This window comes from Zootermopsis nevadensis, unplaced genomic scaffold, assembly GCF_977971745.1.
Source record: "Zootermopsis nevadensis isolate Lab colony 2312 unplaced genomic scaffold, Znev_1.0 Znev_ptg000030l, whole genome shotgun sequence".
Taxonomy (NCBI): domain Eukaryota; kingdom Metazoa; phylum Arthropoda; class Insecta; order Blattodea; family Termopsidae; genus Zootermopsis; species Zootermopsis nevadensis.
The window spans coordinates 16,225,910-16,244,191 of NW_028259162.1; the positions used below are offsets into that span (position 1 = coordinate 16,225,910).

At 37.3% G+C, this 18,282-nt stretch overlaps 2 protein-coding genes across 2 annotated transcripts in view; one reads left to right on the forward strand and one right to left on the reverse strand.

Annotated features, from left to right (window-relative positions):
* Positions 1-18,282, reverse strand: part of LOC147872172 (ribosomal protein S6 kinase beta-like) — a 353,544-nt gene that overhangs the window by 43,163 nt on the left and 292,099 nt on the right. The window lies entirely within an intron of this gene.
* The window catches only part of LOC110828240 (poly [ADP-ribose] polymerase 1-like), a 28,720-nt gene continuing 14,703 nt past the window's right edge, over positions 4,266-18,282 (forward strand). The window contains exons 1-8 of the mRNA XM_087359161.1: positions 4,266-4,482; positions 5,353-5,494; positions 6,492-6,664; positions 8,709-8,914; positions 11,421-11,619; positions 13,757-13,965; positions 15,757-15,846; positions 16,750-16,913. Coding sequence (XP_087215287.1) covers positions 4,369-4,482; positions 5,353-5,494; positions 6,492-6,664; positions 8,709-8,914; positions 11,421-11,619; positions 13,757-13,965; positions 15,757-15,846; positions 16,750-16,913 — 1,297 coding nt within the window. The 5' untranslated portion in view covers positions 4,266-4,368. The remainder of the gene's footprint in view (positions 4,483-5,352; positions 5,495-6,491; positions 6,665-8,708; positions 8,915-11,420; positions 11,620-13,756; positions 13,966-15,756; positions 15,847-16,749; positions 16,914-18,282) is intronic.

Below are 18,282 nucleotides of genomic sequence, written 5' to 3' on the forward strand. Positions count from 1 at the left end.
AATTTCAGCTTCACCTTAGATGGCATACTCTTTGTGAACACGCCTAAACAAACAACGCATTGCAATAAGAGAAACTGTAAGCTAAAATTAACAATTCAAAACAGTCAAAGCCCACATTCTCCACATTTAGAACATTTTACTGAATAAAAATTACTCATTTTGTGTTTAGAAATGATGATCAAATGTATATGGTTGTTATTGATAAGCAACATTTTACAAGAGGTAAAGTCAAACTTGTTTCCTTATTTTATATGTAATACTTTTACGAATTTTATGATTTTTTGGATATTCAGGCTTTATACTGCAGAACAACATGAAATTTCTTATTCCTCACTACTGAAGAATGAATTCTTATGTTCTAACTGCAACTGATTACACACTGCTTGCAGGCAGTAGAACTCCTGTGAGTCAGCATCACTATAGCAAGAATGTAAGCCACTAATGACCCCAGTTCAAACTGTTCACAGTTACATGTTCCAACAATGACCTTGAGTCATGGGAATTGCATAGTTCCTAGAAAAAATGTAACAGACCAACAGAGAAACAAGGATCGGCCCATAAAACATTCTTTACTCATGCCAGAGTGTGAAGTACACTAAAAGATCAAATCAATCTTCTCTTGACTGGCCTGTGACTAAACATCCTGTAGGATATGAGGTTCTTATGTCAGCAAGTACGAAGATGGCCGTCTTCTGGGCTGCTGTACTGCCATGTATTCTGGCAGATGTTTACCAACATTTCAGAGGTCCTTGCCATCTCCATCAAAGGGCAATGAAAGATCATCTTGATGATGGATGCAGCCTGTATGTATGAAACAATGGTAAACTTCTACCAGACTACATGGCACTATGACCCATCTTTGAATTAACATCTCATTGAAGACTTTCATCACGATGAATGTCAGCAACAAACACCATCATTCTATTAAACTCATGATTTCATGGTCTGCCTAGTATGCTTATGTCCACACCACAGATGTTTCTAGTTAATATCTCCAGCAACAGTCTCATAAACCATCACAGCAAGACAAAAGACTTGATTTCCCTGGTAAATGCGCAGACTCCAAGCAAGAATTTTGGCCAACATAGAACACTGCAATAAAAGCATGCTCCCTGAGCCTGTTTGTTGTAAACATAGAATATTATACATTCATAAAGTTTCAATTTTAGTAAAAAAAAAGTGTTGAGGAAATCTTCACCAGATTCAGCCAGTCTCAGGCCCAAATTGCATCCCTGAAGCACCAAACACCTAGTACAGTAACTAGATGAATGAAGATAATATAAATTTCTCACCTATTTTATACAGGATGTAAGTCCTTTAATTATTTTTAACTTATACATAAAACACATAAAGCAGGTGTTTAGTCTACAGACTGGAGGCTAATCGAGAGTCATACATCTTAATTTCCAGTAATATCAATATGACATTTGTGAAGTCAAATGGTGAGACAATAATGCCATCACCCAGCACTGAAAGTCCTGTAAAGAACAGCCGTGAGTCATCTGCATACCCATTCCTTGTTAGGACATTCTTTAAAATAAACTGAATTAATTACTTAAGATAGAACTTACTTCCACTTTTCGATTTCTTGACGCTGTCCACTGTATCCACTGCTATCCTTTTACAGGGCTGAAAACAATATTTAATGACATAATTTACGAGGTATGAATAATGGTGAAAATTTAGATTGTGGGTTATATGACCCAAGAGTCATGCAGGTGGTTAGCAGTATTTCATTGGAACCTGCAAAGTCCATCTTGGTCAAGTGTTTAAAACGCTGTTGCGTTTCTGTTTACTCGGCATTGTTGTTACCTAGGAAAAGTCATCTGTTTACTCGGCATACAATTAAAGGAAGGAGGTTAAAACACTTGACCAACACCCCTTCGGGGGGGGTCGGTCAAGTTTTTAAAACGCAATCAACCCCCCTTTGGGAGTATTGGTCAAGTTTTTAAAACGCAACAAACCACCCCCCGCCGAATGTTTGATGATCTCGTTGTGAAGCGTTATTTGTTTGATGACGTGATTGTTTTGCTACAAATTGTATGACGACGACGACAAATCACAAATTTTTATAGTAGAATAGATAGTACGCAAGATTAAAAAGTCACTAAGAATGTAATTAAGATGAATACTGTTGGTTTTACGTGTGAACGATATAATTTTGGATTTCTCTGTGTTAAGTTCCATATTGTTATCATCACACCACTGACGTAAGGAATCAATATCTGCTTGAAGAGATTTGCATTCATCCACAGATTTAATATCAGGATATAGTTTCAAGTCATCAGCAAATAAGAGAAATTTAGAATACTTAATTTTGTCGCAAAGATCGTTAATAATAATATTAAATAACAGAGGTCCCAAGGTAGAGCCTTGTGGAACTCCAGATAACACCGAGTAAGCAGAATAAGACTGTCCTAAAATGCGAACAAAGTTGATAAATAACTTTGAAACCACTTGGCATAAGGAGAAGATAGTCCGAAGTTATTAAGCTTTTTCAAAAGAAAAGAATGCGGGACTGAATCAAAGGCCTGCTTAAGATCAAAGTACACAGAGTCAATCTGTCCCTGTGAACAAACAGACGGCTGAACATCATTAAGGTAGGTAACTAAATTAGTTACCGTAGATTTAGATTTACAAAAGCCATGCTGACTGGGATGTAACTTAAATTTAAAATAAAATGAAAGATGATAGTGAACAATGCTTTCAAAAATTTTGGAAAAATTGTTTAAAATCGAAATAGGCCGATAGTTAGAAACTAAAACACCATTGCCTTTCTTAAAAATAGGCACAACAGCCGCTAGCTTCCATAACAAAGGAAAATTCCCACTAGATAAACTAAGGTTGAAAATATGGCGTAAAATAGGAGTTAAAATCTCAGTACAGCCTTTTATAATGAAAGTCGGGATTTCAACGGGTCTGACGCATTTCGTAGATCGGAGACGACTAATTGCCCGTGTAATATAATCAACAGAGATACGTGGAATACTCAAAACATCAGAATAGGCGAAATCGGAACTAGTCGTAACATTAACGCAAGAAGAGGAGTTAAACGCAGAACGAAAGCGGTCTGCAAAGGCCTCTGCGATTGCCTGCGGTTCCGTGATAAAACTCTCTCCAACTTTAAATTGTGTAATAGACTGGTCTTTCTTTTTAAATTTAGAAATATATTTCCATAAGTGCTTTGGTTGGGTTTTCAAATTTTCTTCAATTGTTTTTAGCCGAACTAATCTATCTGATTTAATAGTCATTTTAACAAGTTTTCGATAGTATGAAAAAAAACGCTATAATGATAATCAGACTTAGATTTTTAAAAATTCTTAAGAGATGCATTCTTCTTTCTAATGTACTAGACAAGAGTTTTGTAAACCAATGAGGATAGGTAGAATTTTTGGATTTAACAAAGGGAATAGCTAGGTTAATAATATTAATAATAATAATAATAATAATAATAATTTCATAAAATAAAATTAAATAATACATGTGGCACTTGCTAAAAACAATATGGATCCCGGAAATAGCTGCTGCCCTATGTACCTTAGGGACAAGGTCTGTCTCGGGTACATGGAAGTACATACCCCATAAAGGGTGAATAGATGGGATGATAATAATAATAATTCAATTCTTTATTATTAGTGTGCTGTATCAACAGCCAGAAGGCCAATTACAGATACAGCGCAGAGATGAGCACACGAAACAATAAAAACATAAACGGTAAAATAAGCAGATTATAAAATACATTAGTACGGAGGACGTTAATACACAAGAAAATTGCAACTAAATATATTAGCATATTTGTAAAAATAATTTAAATCAATTAAGTAAATTATACTATTATAGAATGTGAAGAAGTGTGACAATTTTCGTCTCGAATATGTCCAAGTCCCTGCAGACAACATTAGCAGCTGATGCGCATCTAGCAGAAGGACTGTTTTTGATCAAAGGGCTAAAACTGAACATAGAAAAATCTCTCACATTCCGGGCAGGGATGCGGACACCGACAGCTTCCAGAAGGGAAGGACAGCATTTAAAGCCGCGGCAAACCTGCGCAAGGAACAGTGCATCACTACAATGCCTTCTCTTACGCAGGGTCTGGAGTTTTAAATATTATTATTATTTAGTGTTCTGTCTGACGACAGGTCCATTGTTCTGCCCAAAAAGAGCTCGCCAGTTTTCCCTATTCTCAGCTTCTCGTTTTAACTCCTGTTTCGTTGGTAACACAGATTGGCTGTTATTCTGTGGAGCTGCCAATGCTAAGGTCGTTTGGTTGGTATTATAGCTGCTCTACATGTGTAGGTTTAGTAAGAGTGTATGTCTGTAATTTCTTATGCGCCGTTTTGTGCTACATTTTTAAAATATCAGTGAATAATGTCAGACGACTTGCCATATATAGCAGAATACGCCAAAAGCGGCCGTGCAACATGTAAAGGATGCAAATCTTCTATTGAAAATAATTCACTGCGTTTGGCCGTTATGGTTCAGGTAGGAATTTACAATATAACTGGCTTCCGCCACATTTAAGACTTTACTTAGAGGTGTCTTATAATTGGTCCATAAACATATAACGTACAAATAGTAGTTAAGGAAAATAAATGTTTAAATAAAATACATATTTCCCATCACTGTAAATAACAGGATTTGGAATTCATGTAGAATCAAAAGCTTTATAATATTATGGATTGTACTTATTTTTTATGTGTTATATTATTATGACTTATTTCACTTCTTAATGTCATCTGACTAACTCGTGCATCCATGGAATGTAATAAAGATAAATGCATATGTTGTTCTGATGATGTCAGTTATTGAATGTGTCTGGCCAATTGGCATGATTACACAGATGGAATAACATTCATCATGCTGTATGATGGATTTTCTTGCTTACATAATTATGTTGTACAAAGAGGCATATGTTGTTAAAGGACTGAGGGCTCTGTAGAACTCAAAGGAAAACTGAAGCCCAATTTTATACACTTCTAGAGGGAGGGGATATAATCATGTATTTATGAGCTAGTCAGACTTATATTTTGAAGAAGTGTATACATACGTGTTGGTACGATATCTCCTCTGTTAAGTTTTATTTGAAATAGGGATCATGGCGCACATGTACATGTATGTACATTAAATTGACAGTCTTCAGAGCGTAATTGCAAGTATTGGGTTATACTTAACTGACATGTTTGTCAGGTATATTCACTGTGTGTTTGAATGTTTGTATTAAATGTAATAGAATGTTTTGTGAGTTATGTGGGTATTACTGATGGCTGCTGATACTCATAACCATCATACATAAATAACAATTAATGATTTATTTGATATAAGGCATTCTTTTTTTAATAAATTCTTTTATAGTTACCGATGTTTGATGGAAAAACACCGTTCTGGTACCACTATATGTGCTTCTTTGGACGTCAGCGGCCAAAATCAGTAGGTGATATTTCTCATTTTGAGTCCCTAAGATGGGAGGATCAGGAGAAGATAAAAGCAAAAATAGGTAGGTAGGAGATTATTGCTGTATCAACTATATAAGTTGCTTTAAAGTAGATAGGTGTTTATTCAGAGATGGAAATTGAGTTTCTGTTATTTTCAGTAGATAAGTAGACTGAAGTTATTTGAGGATGCATTTGAGTTTATTGTGAACTGGAAATCCAAATTGTCAAGTTTCTGTTGTATGAGATTTGAGTTTCTCCCAGCAGAGAAGATATCAGTGTTTGGTTGAAATGCCATGTGGGCTGATGATGGAGGTGGCATGTTCCTATGAAAGGTTGGTATCTACCTAAAAGTCCTCATTGCATTACAACCCAAAAGACCAACATAATTTCTGTTAATTTAATTGAAGCAGTTATACAGAGATCAGTTTTCTTTAAAGAACTGATTGAGTCCACAAAAGTTGTACCAAAGACACAAAATATGATACTTAAAATGTATAATAATTATACATATTAAGTGTCATATTTGTTGCTGTTGTGTTTGATCATGCTGACAACTACACTGATTGCTTCCTGATAAACACCAACACTAATATTTTGATGTTTATTAATTATTAGCACAGCAGCATCATACAGTTATAAAAATTGTAAAAAGTAGTCGAAGTACACTCGCTGTGGCATGATGTGTACATAGCTTCTGGCACAGGCAGGCTGTTGTGTATTACTTCGTGTGCCTGCACAAGAATAACCAGAGAGTTGAGGACCTGCACCACAGTGCACAAATATTTCCACAATAATGAGAAAAATTTTATGTGCAAATCTGCAAATGACGTGGGTCTACACTATTCAGTGTCTTGTGGACATAACATATGTCTTAAAGCTTTGAAACGTTTTACTGTCATGTGTTTTACTTTTTTAACATATGGCACTTAAATCTCACATGGGGAAGGTAAATCTCAAAGTATGAAGAAGTTGAAAAATGTACAACAGTTTAATTTATCCTTTATTGTGTGTGCCTTTTATATTTAAATTTAACATTCATGTTATAAACTGCCTCCTTAGATGGAGGAGCGGCAGCAGCAGCTGGAGATGCTGGTGGAAAGGATAAACCTAAGTCTAAGGGCAAAAAACGAGGTGCAGCTACAGAAAATAATGTTGCACTGAAGGATTTCACTGTTGAGTGTGCGAAGTCAAGCAGATCCACATGCAGAGGCTGTGAAGAGAAGATAATGAAGGTGGGATGTCAAAATCAACTATTTGTCTCAACTTGTTATAAATATTATTATGTTGTCATACGTTTTTGGTCTTTGCATATGATGTGTGTGTGAGAGAGAGTTTGTAACGGTGAAAAAGTATTATGTTATTTATTATATGCAGCTGAATAATGTTTTGATGACTGAATCTTGGTTCTAGCAGATACACCATGTTCGGCACAGCTGGGTGCTGGTTATTCTGACCTCACTGTGAAGCTGATTAGGAATGCATGCAACTTTGTCACTGTTTCCTGATTTGGTACTGAGACACATGGGCTATACAGTGAAACCTCTATCCATCGTTCCCGGAACTATCGTTTTCCCGGATGCATCGTCCGTTTTGTTCGGTCCCGCATACATCCCATATAAAATAATGTTACATTTTCCCGCTTCTATCGTTCCTCGAACTATCGTTTTATCGCATCGATCGTTCAAAAATCTTAGTCCCGGCCCACAATTTTCCCGCAATGATCGTTTCTGAGAATTTAAAATGCTGGGTTTAGAGATAAATTAATACCGAAAGACGCACAATGTTTTTGAAATACACAGTAGCGGTAACCTGTTATGTCGCCCAACCAGCACAGATTATTTTGGAATGAGGAGTCAGCGGTGCAGGGGTGATAGTTGGAGTGAATGGCGGTGCCCATTGTCAGAAATTTTACGATTTTAATTTGGGTGCACTCATATTTCGTTCCAGCGATGCCAGATGGCATGTGCAGTGTGAATTTCTTCACAAATGCTTTTATTATAAGTACAAAAGAAAGGCGAGCGAAACTTTTTCATTCTTCTGGTTCATATCGTGTCTTCTACAGCTACGTTTCGTTGAGTTCGGCAGTAATAGTACTTCCATTTTTCCTGTTATAGTCCGCGAAGGTTGAGGGAGCGGTGAGGAAGAGGGAGAAACGACGAATGCGAGCCCGAACTTTGCCGAGTTTTGCCGAAGCACACGCTGCATTGGCAAAAGTGAAGTCGTTCTTTTATGCGCATAATATTAGTGAACGTGACGAAGAAAGCATTTTGAACGTGGAAAGTGCTCTGTTTGGCCTAAAACGTAAAGTTTCGACAAACCAGTTGTCCATTAAAGACTTTTTTGGTAAAAATAAGTAACTTTGAAAGAGAAACATTGTTTTTTTTTAATTTTTAATGCTTTCCCGCATCTATCGTTTTCCCGCATTCATCGTTTTTATTTCCCACCCCCGCCGAAAACGATGCATCGAGGTTTCACTGTAGTAAACATATAAATGTTCATGTCGCGTTGGTTTTTAGCGGAATTAAATATGTTGAAATTAAAAATTACTTTTTCTTCTCAGGCACTATAGTCTGTTGTGGACCTTGGCTTCCAGTACATTTTTCCTCCATTCGTGACAATCCTTAGCCACTGTATGCCAATTTCGTGTTCCCATAATCTTCCAGCTCTCTTCAGCTTCATCTATCCATCTTTTACATTGTCTGCCCCTTTTTTCTTTTTTTCCCCCCCCCTTTTTTTTGTTTGTTTGTTCTGTGCATTTTAGTTGTCATTATGTTTGTGAGCCCTCTGTTATTATTCATCCTTTCAATATGTCTGCACCATCTCAATGTAAGAGATTTTATAAATTTTACAATATCTTCCCCTTCTAACATATCCTCTCTCCTTATTAGTTATTTTCCAGCTTTCTCCTTCATTTATGGTACTGTAAATTCTTCTAATAATATTCTTTTCAAATATTGTAAGGGCCTTCATTTCTTCTGAAGCCATTGTCCAAGTTTGAGATTCAATACATAGAATAGGTGTCATTAAAGTTTTATTTATTTTTGATTTAGTTTTTTGGGACAAAAGTAGATACCTTAAAAGTTTAGTATGTGCATAATATGCATGGTTTGTTGTTGTTTTAAAATGAATGTCTTTCCTCATTTTATTTCCGTTAATGTGAATTTGGTGTCTTGTTGTATTTATGAAAATGGTGTGGGAAGAAGACTTTGTGAAGATTCCATTTTTATAGGACAGAAGTTATGAAAAAGCCTTTCATCAATCTGCTATTTTCTTTAGGATGAAGTAAGAATTTCAAAGAAGGACTTTGAAAGTGAGAATGCAAAAATGTATGGTGGTCAGGAGCGGTGGCACCATGTCGAATGCTTTGCAAAACTGCGTGATGAACTGGAATTTTGGGAATCTGGGGATTGTCTTCCTGGTATCAAGAGCTTAAAGAAAGAAGATCAGCAATTGGTGAAAAACAAATTGCCTAAAGTTGAAAAGTAAGTGGCGTATCGCAAATAGAATATAATACTGATTAACCCTTCAGTGATGGCAGCCAATTAAATTGTGTCCTACTCTGAACAGAGGGGGTTTACACCCCATGTACCTGGTCTATATACCATGTGTGGAGGCTGGTAGGTAGGGAGACAATACAGTTAGTGGATACCACATTTCCATATATCTAAGAGCATTTGTTTCAGTTGTTTCTCTGTTTAATAGTGTTTGTCAGCTCCATATTATACACCGTGTTTCAAAAGTAGCTTTACAACTTTGCAGGAGAATATAAATTTATTAAGGACATGCGCAATATTTTTAAATGCACAAATTTAGTCAGACACATCAAGTATCATGCACATAAGCTATAGTATATAAATGTTGCGGCAGGTTGAAGACGACAAAGGATTTCTGGACGAAAGCACGTTCCTTGTCACTGGTAAGGTCAACACCCACAACTGCAGGATTTGGGGTAGTGAAAATCCACGTGCCTTCCTGGAACATGTTCGTGACAGTCCAAAAGTTAATGTATTTGCGCCCTCAGCAAAGATAAAGTGTACGGCCCCTTCTTTTTCATGGAGAAGACCATTACCGGCATTGTGTATCTGGACATACTCCAACAGTTTCTCATTCCTCAACTTGACGAAGATAACCAGGAAGGACGCATTCACTTCTAGCAAGACGGTGCACCCCCTCATTACCTCGGAGAAGTGTGCGATGACCTCAGCAACCGTTTCCCAGGTTGGTGGATTGGTCGGGCCACCCCGATAGCAAGGCCACCTCGTTCCCTGGATCTAACACCTTTAGATTTTTTCTTGTGGGGATTTGTTAAAGATCGAGTGTACATGCCACCCTTACCAGCAAATGTGGCTGAACTCCGAACTTGAATTACCTCCGCAGTTGCTAAAGTGACACCAGAGTTGCTACACTGTGTGTGGCAAGATATTGACTACAGATGGGACGTCTGCCACATGACAAATGGAAGTCACGTTGAACCATAAAAAGCCGATGGACATAAAACTTGAAGTGTTTGACTATATTTCTATGTTCTGAAATTATATGTTTTTCCTATCAGTTCACCAATATCTCGCCTCAAGTTGTAAAGCTACTTTTGAAACACGCTGTACAGTTTTCATTAACAGGTTGGCTGGGAATTCGAAATAAGAAGCATCAGTGCTGATCACATTGTAAAGTTTGGTATCACTGTGTCTGTTTTCTATTTAATGTTTCCTAAAATAGTTTGTTGCTATTCATGGTTGAATCTAAAATCATAACCACTGTTAATTGTTCAATTTAAATTATGACAACTTTGAATAACTATTTGGTATAATTTGGTATTTATAAGAGGCTTCTTACAATGGTTACTGTAAATTTCCTATGTGCATCAATATTCACTGGTGTAATGTTCCTTATGAGCTGCCTTTATTCATACTTATAAATACATTGTATCATAATTAAACATTGTAATTGATGCAAACTTTACAACTCAGTATGTAGGTTCTTTTTGGATACTGTTGTGTGTTCTGCAACCGCTCTGCCGCCACAGGTTTCAAGTGTGCATTGGATTTTTATAATAAATTGTATATTCAAATGTTATAGTTAGAAAAAGGCAATATCTTATATTTTCTAATTAAGATTCATAATACATACATAAAAATTCAGTTTTATTTAACATGTGTTATGTTTTGTTTTTATATGATTGAGTTGTTACATGTAGATACATATTTATGCCATGTATAGTTCTGCACTCCTGTTTTTGAGACAAAATTTTGTGGTGTGCTGTTGCATGTCTTTGTAATAAGTGAAAAAGGTTGTGGAACATCAGTGTCTTGAATTTCAACCTTGGAAGAGAGTTTATAATTTGACTTTATCATAATAAATTCTTGGGTTGCCATCTGGTGGTTGAAAGGTGAAAAAACCAACGTTTTGTGAGCTGTCTTTATTCTCATCCTCAGGGTACTGAAGTGGTTGGAAATCCAGTCTGTGTTATATATATAATATATACCAGAGCCCCCTACTTATGGTTGCACTCTAGCCAATAGGGGCTGGTGTGTGGAATCAAGTGCTTGCTCTGCACACACATTTCAACCACTGGTAGCCCAAGAAGAATTTATTGTACTTCGTCACCATGAAAGCTCCAGATCATATACTTCTTTATCACTTTGCAATACAATGGAGTCTCACCAATATATCAAAATATATGAATTTGTTTTTCTTCTGTACTCTGGCATCCCATTACTTCTGAATGATATTCACTCTAGGAAGTAAGGTGAATTTAAAGTGACACTTGGTGTTTCAGGTTGTTAAAATGGTATGGTAGATTTCATAGTTTGGTTTTTCTATGATTTGAAAGTACGATCTGTAGTATTTTTATTTTATTTTATTCTGATTTATTTATTTTTGTAGTAATTTATGTTTTTAACTGCAGTGTTTGAATGTGGAGCTTTCAATTTTGCAGTGTTAGGTTAGAGGATCTACTTGTTTATAGACGTGTGTCTTGCACTGTTGAAGGAAAGAAAAAGCTGATGCAGTTGATGACGGACCGAGCCCATCAAAGAAAATGAAAGTCAGCAGTGACAATTCTAAAATAAAAGCACAGAATGAACAGATATACAAATACCGAGATCAGCTGAAGAAGGACATTAAGAAGAGGGATTTGCATTGGCTGCTAGGGTACAATGACCAGGATATACCAGTTGGAAGGGATAAGGTCTGTTTGCCATTTTATTACTTTCATTTTGTGAAGAGGAATGTGTGTAGACACTTGCATGTTGAAGCTCTTTTCACAAAATAAAGTGCTTAAAATTTTCAGAGTCCGAAACCAGAACTGGTGTGATCTTGTAACTGAACCCATAATTTCGGGCATTTGTAGTTTCCTTTTATCTGCCCATTTGTGGTGTTTTCTGCACCTGCCAATTATCTGTGTACACACATAAATACGGTACATTCAATAAACCTTGTTTTTCAGTTTCTCTCTCTGTTGTACGAGGTGCGATCGGAAAGTTTCAAGACTGTGTCAATAGAGGGCCAACCGGATGTAGTACGAGCTTCTGCCGCTAGGGGGTGCGGCCTACATTCATAGTGAATCAGTGTGCCAGCCGGCATCATCGAATTAGCATTTGTTTCTCAGTTACGGGCGTTTTGGTAGTGCATTACACCGACCCTCCTGCGATTTCGGAATGGCGGATTTTCATGAAGAAAGAGTGTGCATCAAATTTCGCCAAAACGGCTACGGAAACCTATGAAATGCTAAAGCAAGCATTTGGGAAGTCCGCAATGGGTCGTGCACAAACTTTTGTGTGGCATTCACGTTTTAAAAATGGCCGAACCTCTGTCGATGATGACGAGCGTTCTGGACGACCATCTTCGAGCACAACGCCCGAAAATGTTACGAAGATTCGGCAGGCCATTCACGAAGATCGACGTCGTACCATCAACGACTTGTGCGACATTGTTGGGATAGGTTGTGTGAAGATGTGAGACGGAAGCGGCCGGCAAAGTGGTGCAACCACAACTGGCTGCTGCATCATGACAACGCGCCAGCGCACACCGCCCTCAAAGTTCGGCAGTTTTTGGCCTCAAACACCATGGCCGTCATCCCGCACCCTCCTTATTCGCCGGATTTAGCTCTGTGTGACTTCTTCCTCTTCCCAAAGATGAAAATTCAGCTAAAGGGAAGGAGATTTGAGACGATAGAAGAGATTCAGGCAGAATCGCAGATGGTGCTTGACAGGCTGACAAAGAAAGATTTCCAGGGATGCTTCCAGGCTTGGCAGCGGCGCTGGGATTGTTGTGTTCACTCCCAGGGGACTACTTCGAGGGTGATGGATGAATTTAATACCTGAGATAAGTGTACGGGTTTTTATAGGCGCAATCTGGAAACTTTCCGATCGCACCTCGTATGTGTTTATGATTGCATGTGTCAATTTAACTCTGCTTTGTGTGCCAGATCAAACTGGTATTTAAACATCTGACATTGAATGTCTTAACATATGAATGTTTGTCTCAAAGAACTGCACATTGATTATGTGTAATATTATCGTATTTCATGTGTGGCTTTGAAGTGAACAATAAATATAAAACTGAACCAAAGTTTTAAAATGAATGACACTTGAATCTCGAGCCTGATGTGATGATTTCTTAAGAAGTGGTTCTGCACCTGTTGACAGTTGTTCCAAAGTGCAAAATTAAATACTGTGGACATGAAGAGCAGAAGGTCTTAATTTCCTTTGCAGACCTGTTTCATCTGCAAATATTGGAGGAAGCAATGAAAGACACTCTCTTTCCAGCATTTTTTCACATTGCTGTGAATGCTTTTGTTATTAACACTTGATTTGCGAAGGGCAGAAACAATGCTTTGTAAGAAAGATGTTGAAATTAAACAGTACTTCCTTGGCCAGGCTGGATGTGGAATGGATTAGTTTCAATAGATACAAATGTTTTGTGAGCTGTGGTGATGTTGGTTGACTGTATGACATAATACATAATTGTTAATTGTGAATGCAGCTTTGTTAAAGTGTGAAATGTTGGGCTGCATGTATTGGCTCGTTTTCTGTGTTAATGAGTACCAGTAAGTTAAATATTTTGTAATCCAGTTACTGAATCTTTTACAGTTCTTAAAATGTTGATTTAGGACATAACCAGAATAAGATATTACTTTCTGTTCGAACCTGATCTGAACATTTGTCTCAATTGTTTGAAAGCCGTGATTGTTATACCATTTTGGTCTTGAATGCCTGACATGAAAAGTTTTCCGTGGGCAACATGTTCATATTTTTTGAGGCAGATATTCTTATAGTAACTGTAAAGGCTTCATTTATGAGGCTTCTGTTTTTCTTGGTTTGCAGATATTGGATCATCTGGCTGACATCATGACATTCGGTTCTCTTGAACGCTGTGAGGAGTGCAAAGGTGGGCAGTTTGTGTTCCGTTCAGGTGTGGGCTATCAGTGCCTGGGAGATCTGACTGAGTGGACCAAGTGTCAGAATAAAACACTAGAACCAAAGAGAAAGCCCTTCAAAATACCCCCTGAATTCTCATCAGACCATGTTTTCTTGTAAGTAACCAGATGATTGTGCACTATACAATATGTCTGCTGTATTGATTCACTTAATTTAACTTTTTAGGAAAGTTTGTGTCTGAAAGTTGTGAAGTGTAAAATTTGTGAATACAGTGAAACCTCTATCCATCGTTCCCGGAACTATCGTTTTCCCGGATGCATCGTCCGTTTTGTTCGGTCCCGAATACATCCCATATAAAATAATGTTACATTTTCCCGCTTCTATCGTTCCTCGAACTATCGTTTTATCGCATCGATCGTTTAAAAATCTTAGTCCCGGCCCACAATTTTCCCGCAATGATCGTTTCTGAGAATTTAAAATGCTGGGTTTAGAGATAAATTAATACCGAAAGACGCATAATGTTTTTGGAATACACAGTAGCGGTAACCTGTTATGTCGCCCAACCAGCACATTCTTTTGGAATGAGGGTCAGCGGTGCAGGGGTGATAGTTGGAGATAATGGTGGCGCGCATTGTCAGAAATTTTACGATTTTAATTAGGGTGCACTCATATTTCGTTCCAGCGATGCCAGATGGCATGTGCAGTGTGAATTTCTTCACAAATGCTTTTATTATAAGTACAAAGGAAAGGCTGGCGGCACTTTTCATTCTTCTGGTTCATCTCGTTTCCAGCGGTTCAGGGTCTTCTACAGCTACGTTTCGTTGAGTTCGGCAGTAATAGTATTTCCATTCTTCCTGTTATTGTCCGCAAAGGGGGTTGGAGCGGTGAGGAAGAGGAAGACGACGAATGCGAGCCCAAAGCTTTGCCGAGTTTTGCCGAAGCACACGCTGCATTGACGAAAGTGAAGTCGTTCTTTTATGCGCTTAATATTAGTGAACGTGACGAAGAAAACATTTTGAACGTGGAAAGTGCTCTGTTTGGTCTAAAACGTAAAGTTTCAACAAACCAGTTGTCCATTAAAGACTTTTTTGGTAAAAAGAAGTAACTTTGAAAGAGAAACATTGTTTTTTTTAAATTTTTAATGCTTTCCCGCATCTATCGTTTTCCCGCATTCATCGTTTTTATTTCCCACCCCCGCCGAAAACGATGCATCGAGGTTTCACTGTACTACTTTTTGTAGAATGTAGTTTTAAATGTTAGATTGAGGTTTATAAAATCAGTGGAACAGTGATTTTACATTTTATATCACATTATTTATAACCATCTCCTGAACTTTGCATTGTACATGTAACCACAACATTAGGAAAACAGCTTACAATGAGAACTTCTGTTGTAGCGAGAAAGTTCAGCCACGCCATGAAGGAGTTAATGTAACATGTATAGTGCATGCAAATACAAAAAGGATTCTAAACGTGTCCTACATAGCCATATACTGAACCTAGATCTTGAATTAAATAATGCCTTTTCATATTGGCTGATTCCAGGACAGTGGGTTATAAAATTTTGCTTAGAGGAGGCTGGATTTTTGAGGCAAGTTTTGATGGATCACTGTCCCCAGAGGATACATGTGTCACTGGCTTTTATCTCTGTTTATGTGTGTGTGTAGGAGTTATTACATTTTTGCATTACTGTACAGTATTGGAACAAAACTGTATTACAGTATGGCAACAAGGAGGCCAGAGCACTTGGTAAATAGTTTAAGTATTCTGTAAGTACAGAACATTGCGAGCAAATTACCAGAACTCCCCCATACCTTGTTGCAAGTCAGGCAGATTGAGTTATCTTTTTGAAACTGAAAATTGTTTTGCATTATGACTGAATTAATTTTATTTACTACATTTTAGACCTGTTCACAGCAGATAAACATTGGTTTCTTAACTTTGCAGGCAGAAGTACAAATATGTTGCAAGGAAGAGAATTGTCCAGCTTCATACACCATCAGCTGCACCAACAATTAGTGGAACATCCAATTCAAAGTAAGCAAACCTTAAATCGCCTTGGAAGTTTCATCATCATCAGATTTCCTCATGTCTTTTACCCTGTCTTCATCTCACAAACTGCATGTAACATTTAGTCTCAGACTCGCTTTCGCTGTTATCATGGTAACTTGTATTGTATTGTTCTCCTTATTTTACTGTTTATGGTATTGCTTTTGGACAACATTATGGAATCAAAACATAAATGTATGAATAATAATGAAGTAAAGAAAAGTTGTACCATGATGACACTAGATGAGAAAGTAAATATTCTAAGTTAGTTGGTGCAGTGGTATGAGCGCAGCAGCAGTTGACCTTACTTTCTGTTTTGCTATTTTGTTTCAAAGTGTAACTTTCCATTGATATTTTACTTCAATGCTTCACGTTCCGATGATACTTTATTATATTAGTTTGTTCAAAAATAATTGTTTATTTATTTTGTCTTTCCTTAGCCATGTTCCCATATCCCCATTAATCTCATGCAGTGTTAAGTTCATCTGTTGCCGTTCCACCAAACACAGTGTTTTTGAGGGATGTATCTGCCACATAGGACGATGGTTTAGTGTGCATTAAAATATTTTTCCGATAAAAGTTTAATTGTCTAATGATGTGAATGTTTTATGTTTGTATCTTTCCTTGAAAAAGTGTTGTCAAGATATTGGCAAATTCTAAAGTGGGCTTCATTTATATTGTATGCGAAACATGTCTCCTTTTCCTGCACTTCGATAAGCTAATGTCATTATATAAAATATTTTGATGGTATATGTGTCATGCATGTTATTCCATCCACCACACATTTTATCCTTCCAGAAAAGCTCTAAGTAATTTACTTCCATCTGTTGCATTCTTAATGTATATGGGCAAGATCAGAATGTTCCAGAAACTCTCTCTTTTTTTGTATAGACCTAAAGTAGAAAGAGCTGGACCTCCCCTGAAGAACATGGAGTTTGTAATATTGGGAAAAACCACAAGACCAAGGGATGAGCTGAAGAAGGAAATTAAAAAGCTCGGTGGGAAAGTTGTAACAAACATCCATGACAAACTTGCAGCTGTTATTTCAACTACAGGTAAACTTGTCAAGGCTGTGTGAACTTTCATATCACATTTTGAGTGGCATAAGACTCTTTATGGTATGCAGTACTAGGTAATGTTACAGAACCAAAACTTGGAATAAATTGTCTTTCACCTAAAACATCACCAGCTTTAACTAGGTTAGTGTTTCTCAAACTTTTCTGTTGCCACAGAATCGTTTTGTAGCTGATGTGGATAATGTAGTCTGTAATTGTAGGTTTTCTGTGTGTTATATATTGTACATTATTGGGATTTCTAATAAGTCTTATGTTTAAGAATTTTACAACAATGTCTTTCTTTTTCGTTGGTAAGTGTAGTTTTGGATTTATTTAATTGAATTCTGTATCAGTTGCTTGATGGGCTTTCCCTGTGGCCACGTGGTCTGAGGCATGGACCTCGTGCACCTGGCCACTGGGACCGTGGGTTTGAATCTAACTCGAGGCATGGATGTTTGTCCGCGTCCTTTCTCTTCCAGTCTGATGGATAAAGACTGGCCACGGAAGGCAAGGTGAAACCACAGTGGTACCTTCACAAGAAAAAGCCCCGTTATGGGGCTGCCAACCAATCCTAAGATTGATAACTAGAGAAATAAAAAATAGATTGAAGACAAATAGTCTTGCCTTCCATCACTGTTGCTGCTGTTAGTCTATGTAATACTTCAGGAGTCTTCAGTTTTATTTGCATCTGAGTCTGAATCATTCATGAGTACTGTCACAGAAAGTGGCACAATTTGAAGAAAATGGCTTACTTATACACAGGGCTGGATTATCCGTATTGCATCGGTTGGGCAGCAGAGTGAACGAAATGCTGGTCGAAACTTCCATGCAGAATATGGTCTCTTTTTAAACCAGGAAAAGTGTGATTTCTCAGTTCATCATAGCATGAGTAGAAATAGTATAGACCGTAGACATTGAAAGAGAGAAAACAAAACTTGACCATTGATGCAGACAACTCAGCATTTGATTTATATTGGTGCCACACCACAGTGCTGTGACAGATTTTTAGTCTTTATCAGCAAATCTATAAACTTGGGGTTGTTTACCAGTGAAATATTGATGATGATACTGCAGACAATCTTTTGATGAATTTTTAAACTTTGTATTCATAATGATAACTCTGGATTCTTTGCAGGTAGAATAAATTGGTAGTATTACTAGTGCTGAGTACAAAGTGTGGTATGGGATTGATTATATTTGTGGTAAAAGAGTGCATATGTACTAATGTTGATTAAATAAATCTTCCTGCATGTCCATCATTATGTACCATGAACAATGGGATCTACAGCTATTCCCTTCCTGAACAGTTAAAATGCAAGAAACACAATCCAAACAGAAATTTAAAAATTAGTAAAAATTTGATGCCAGT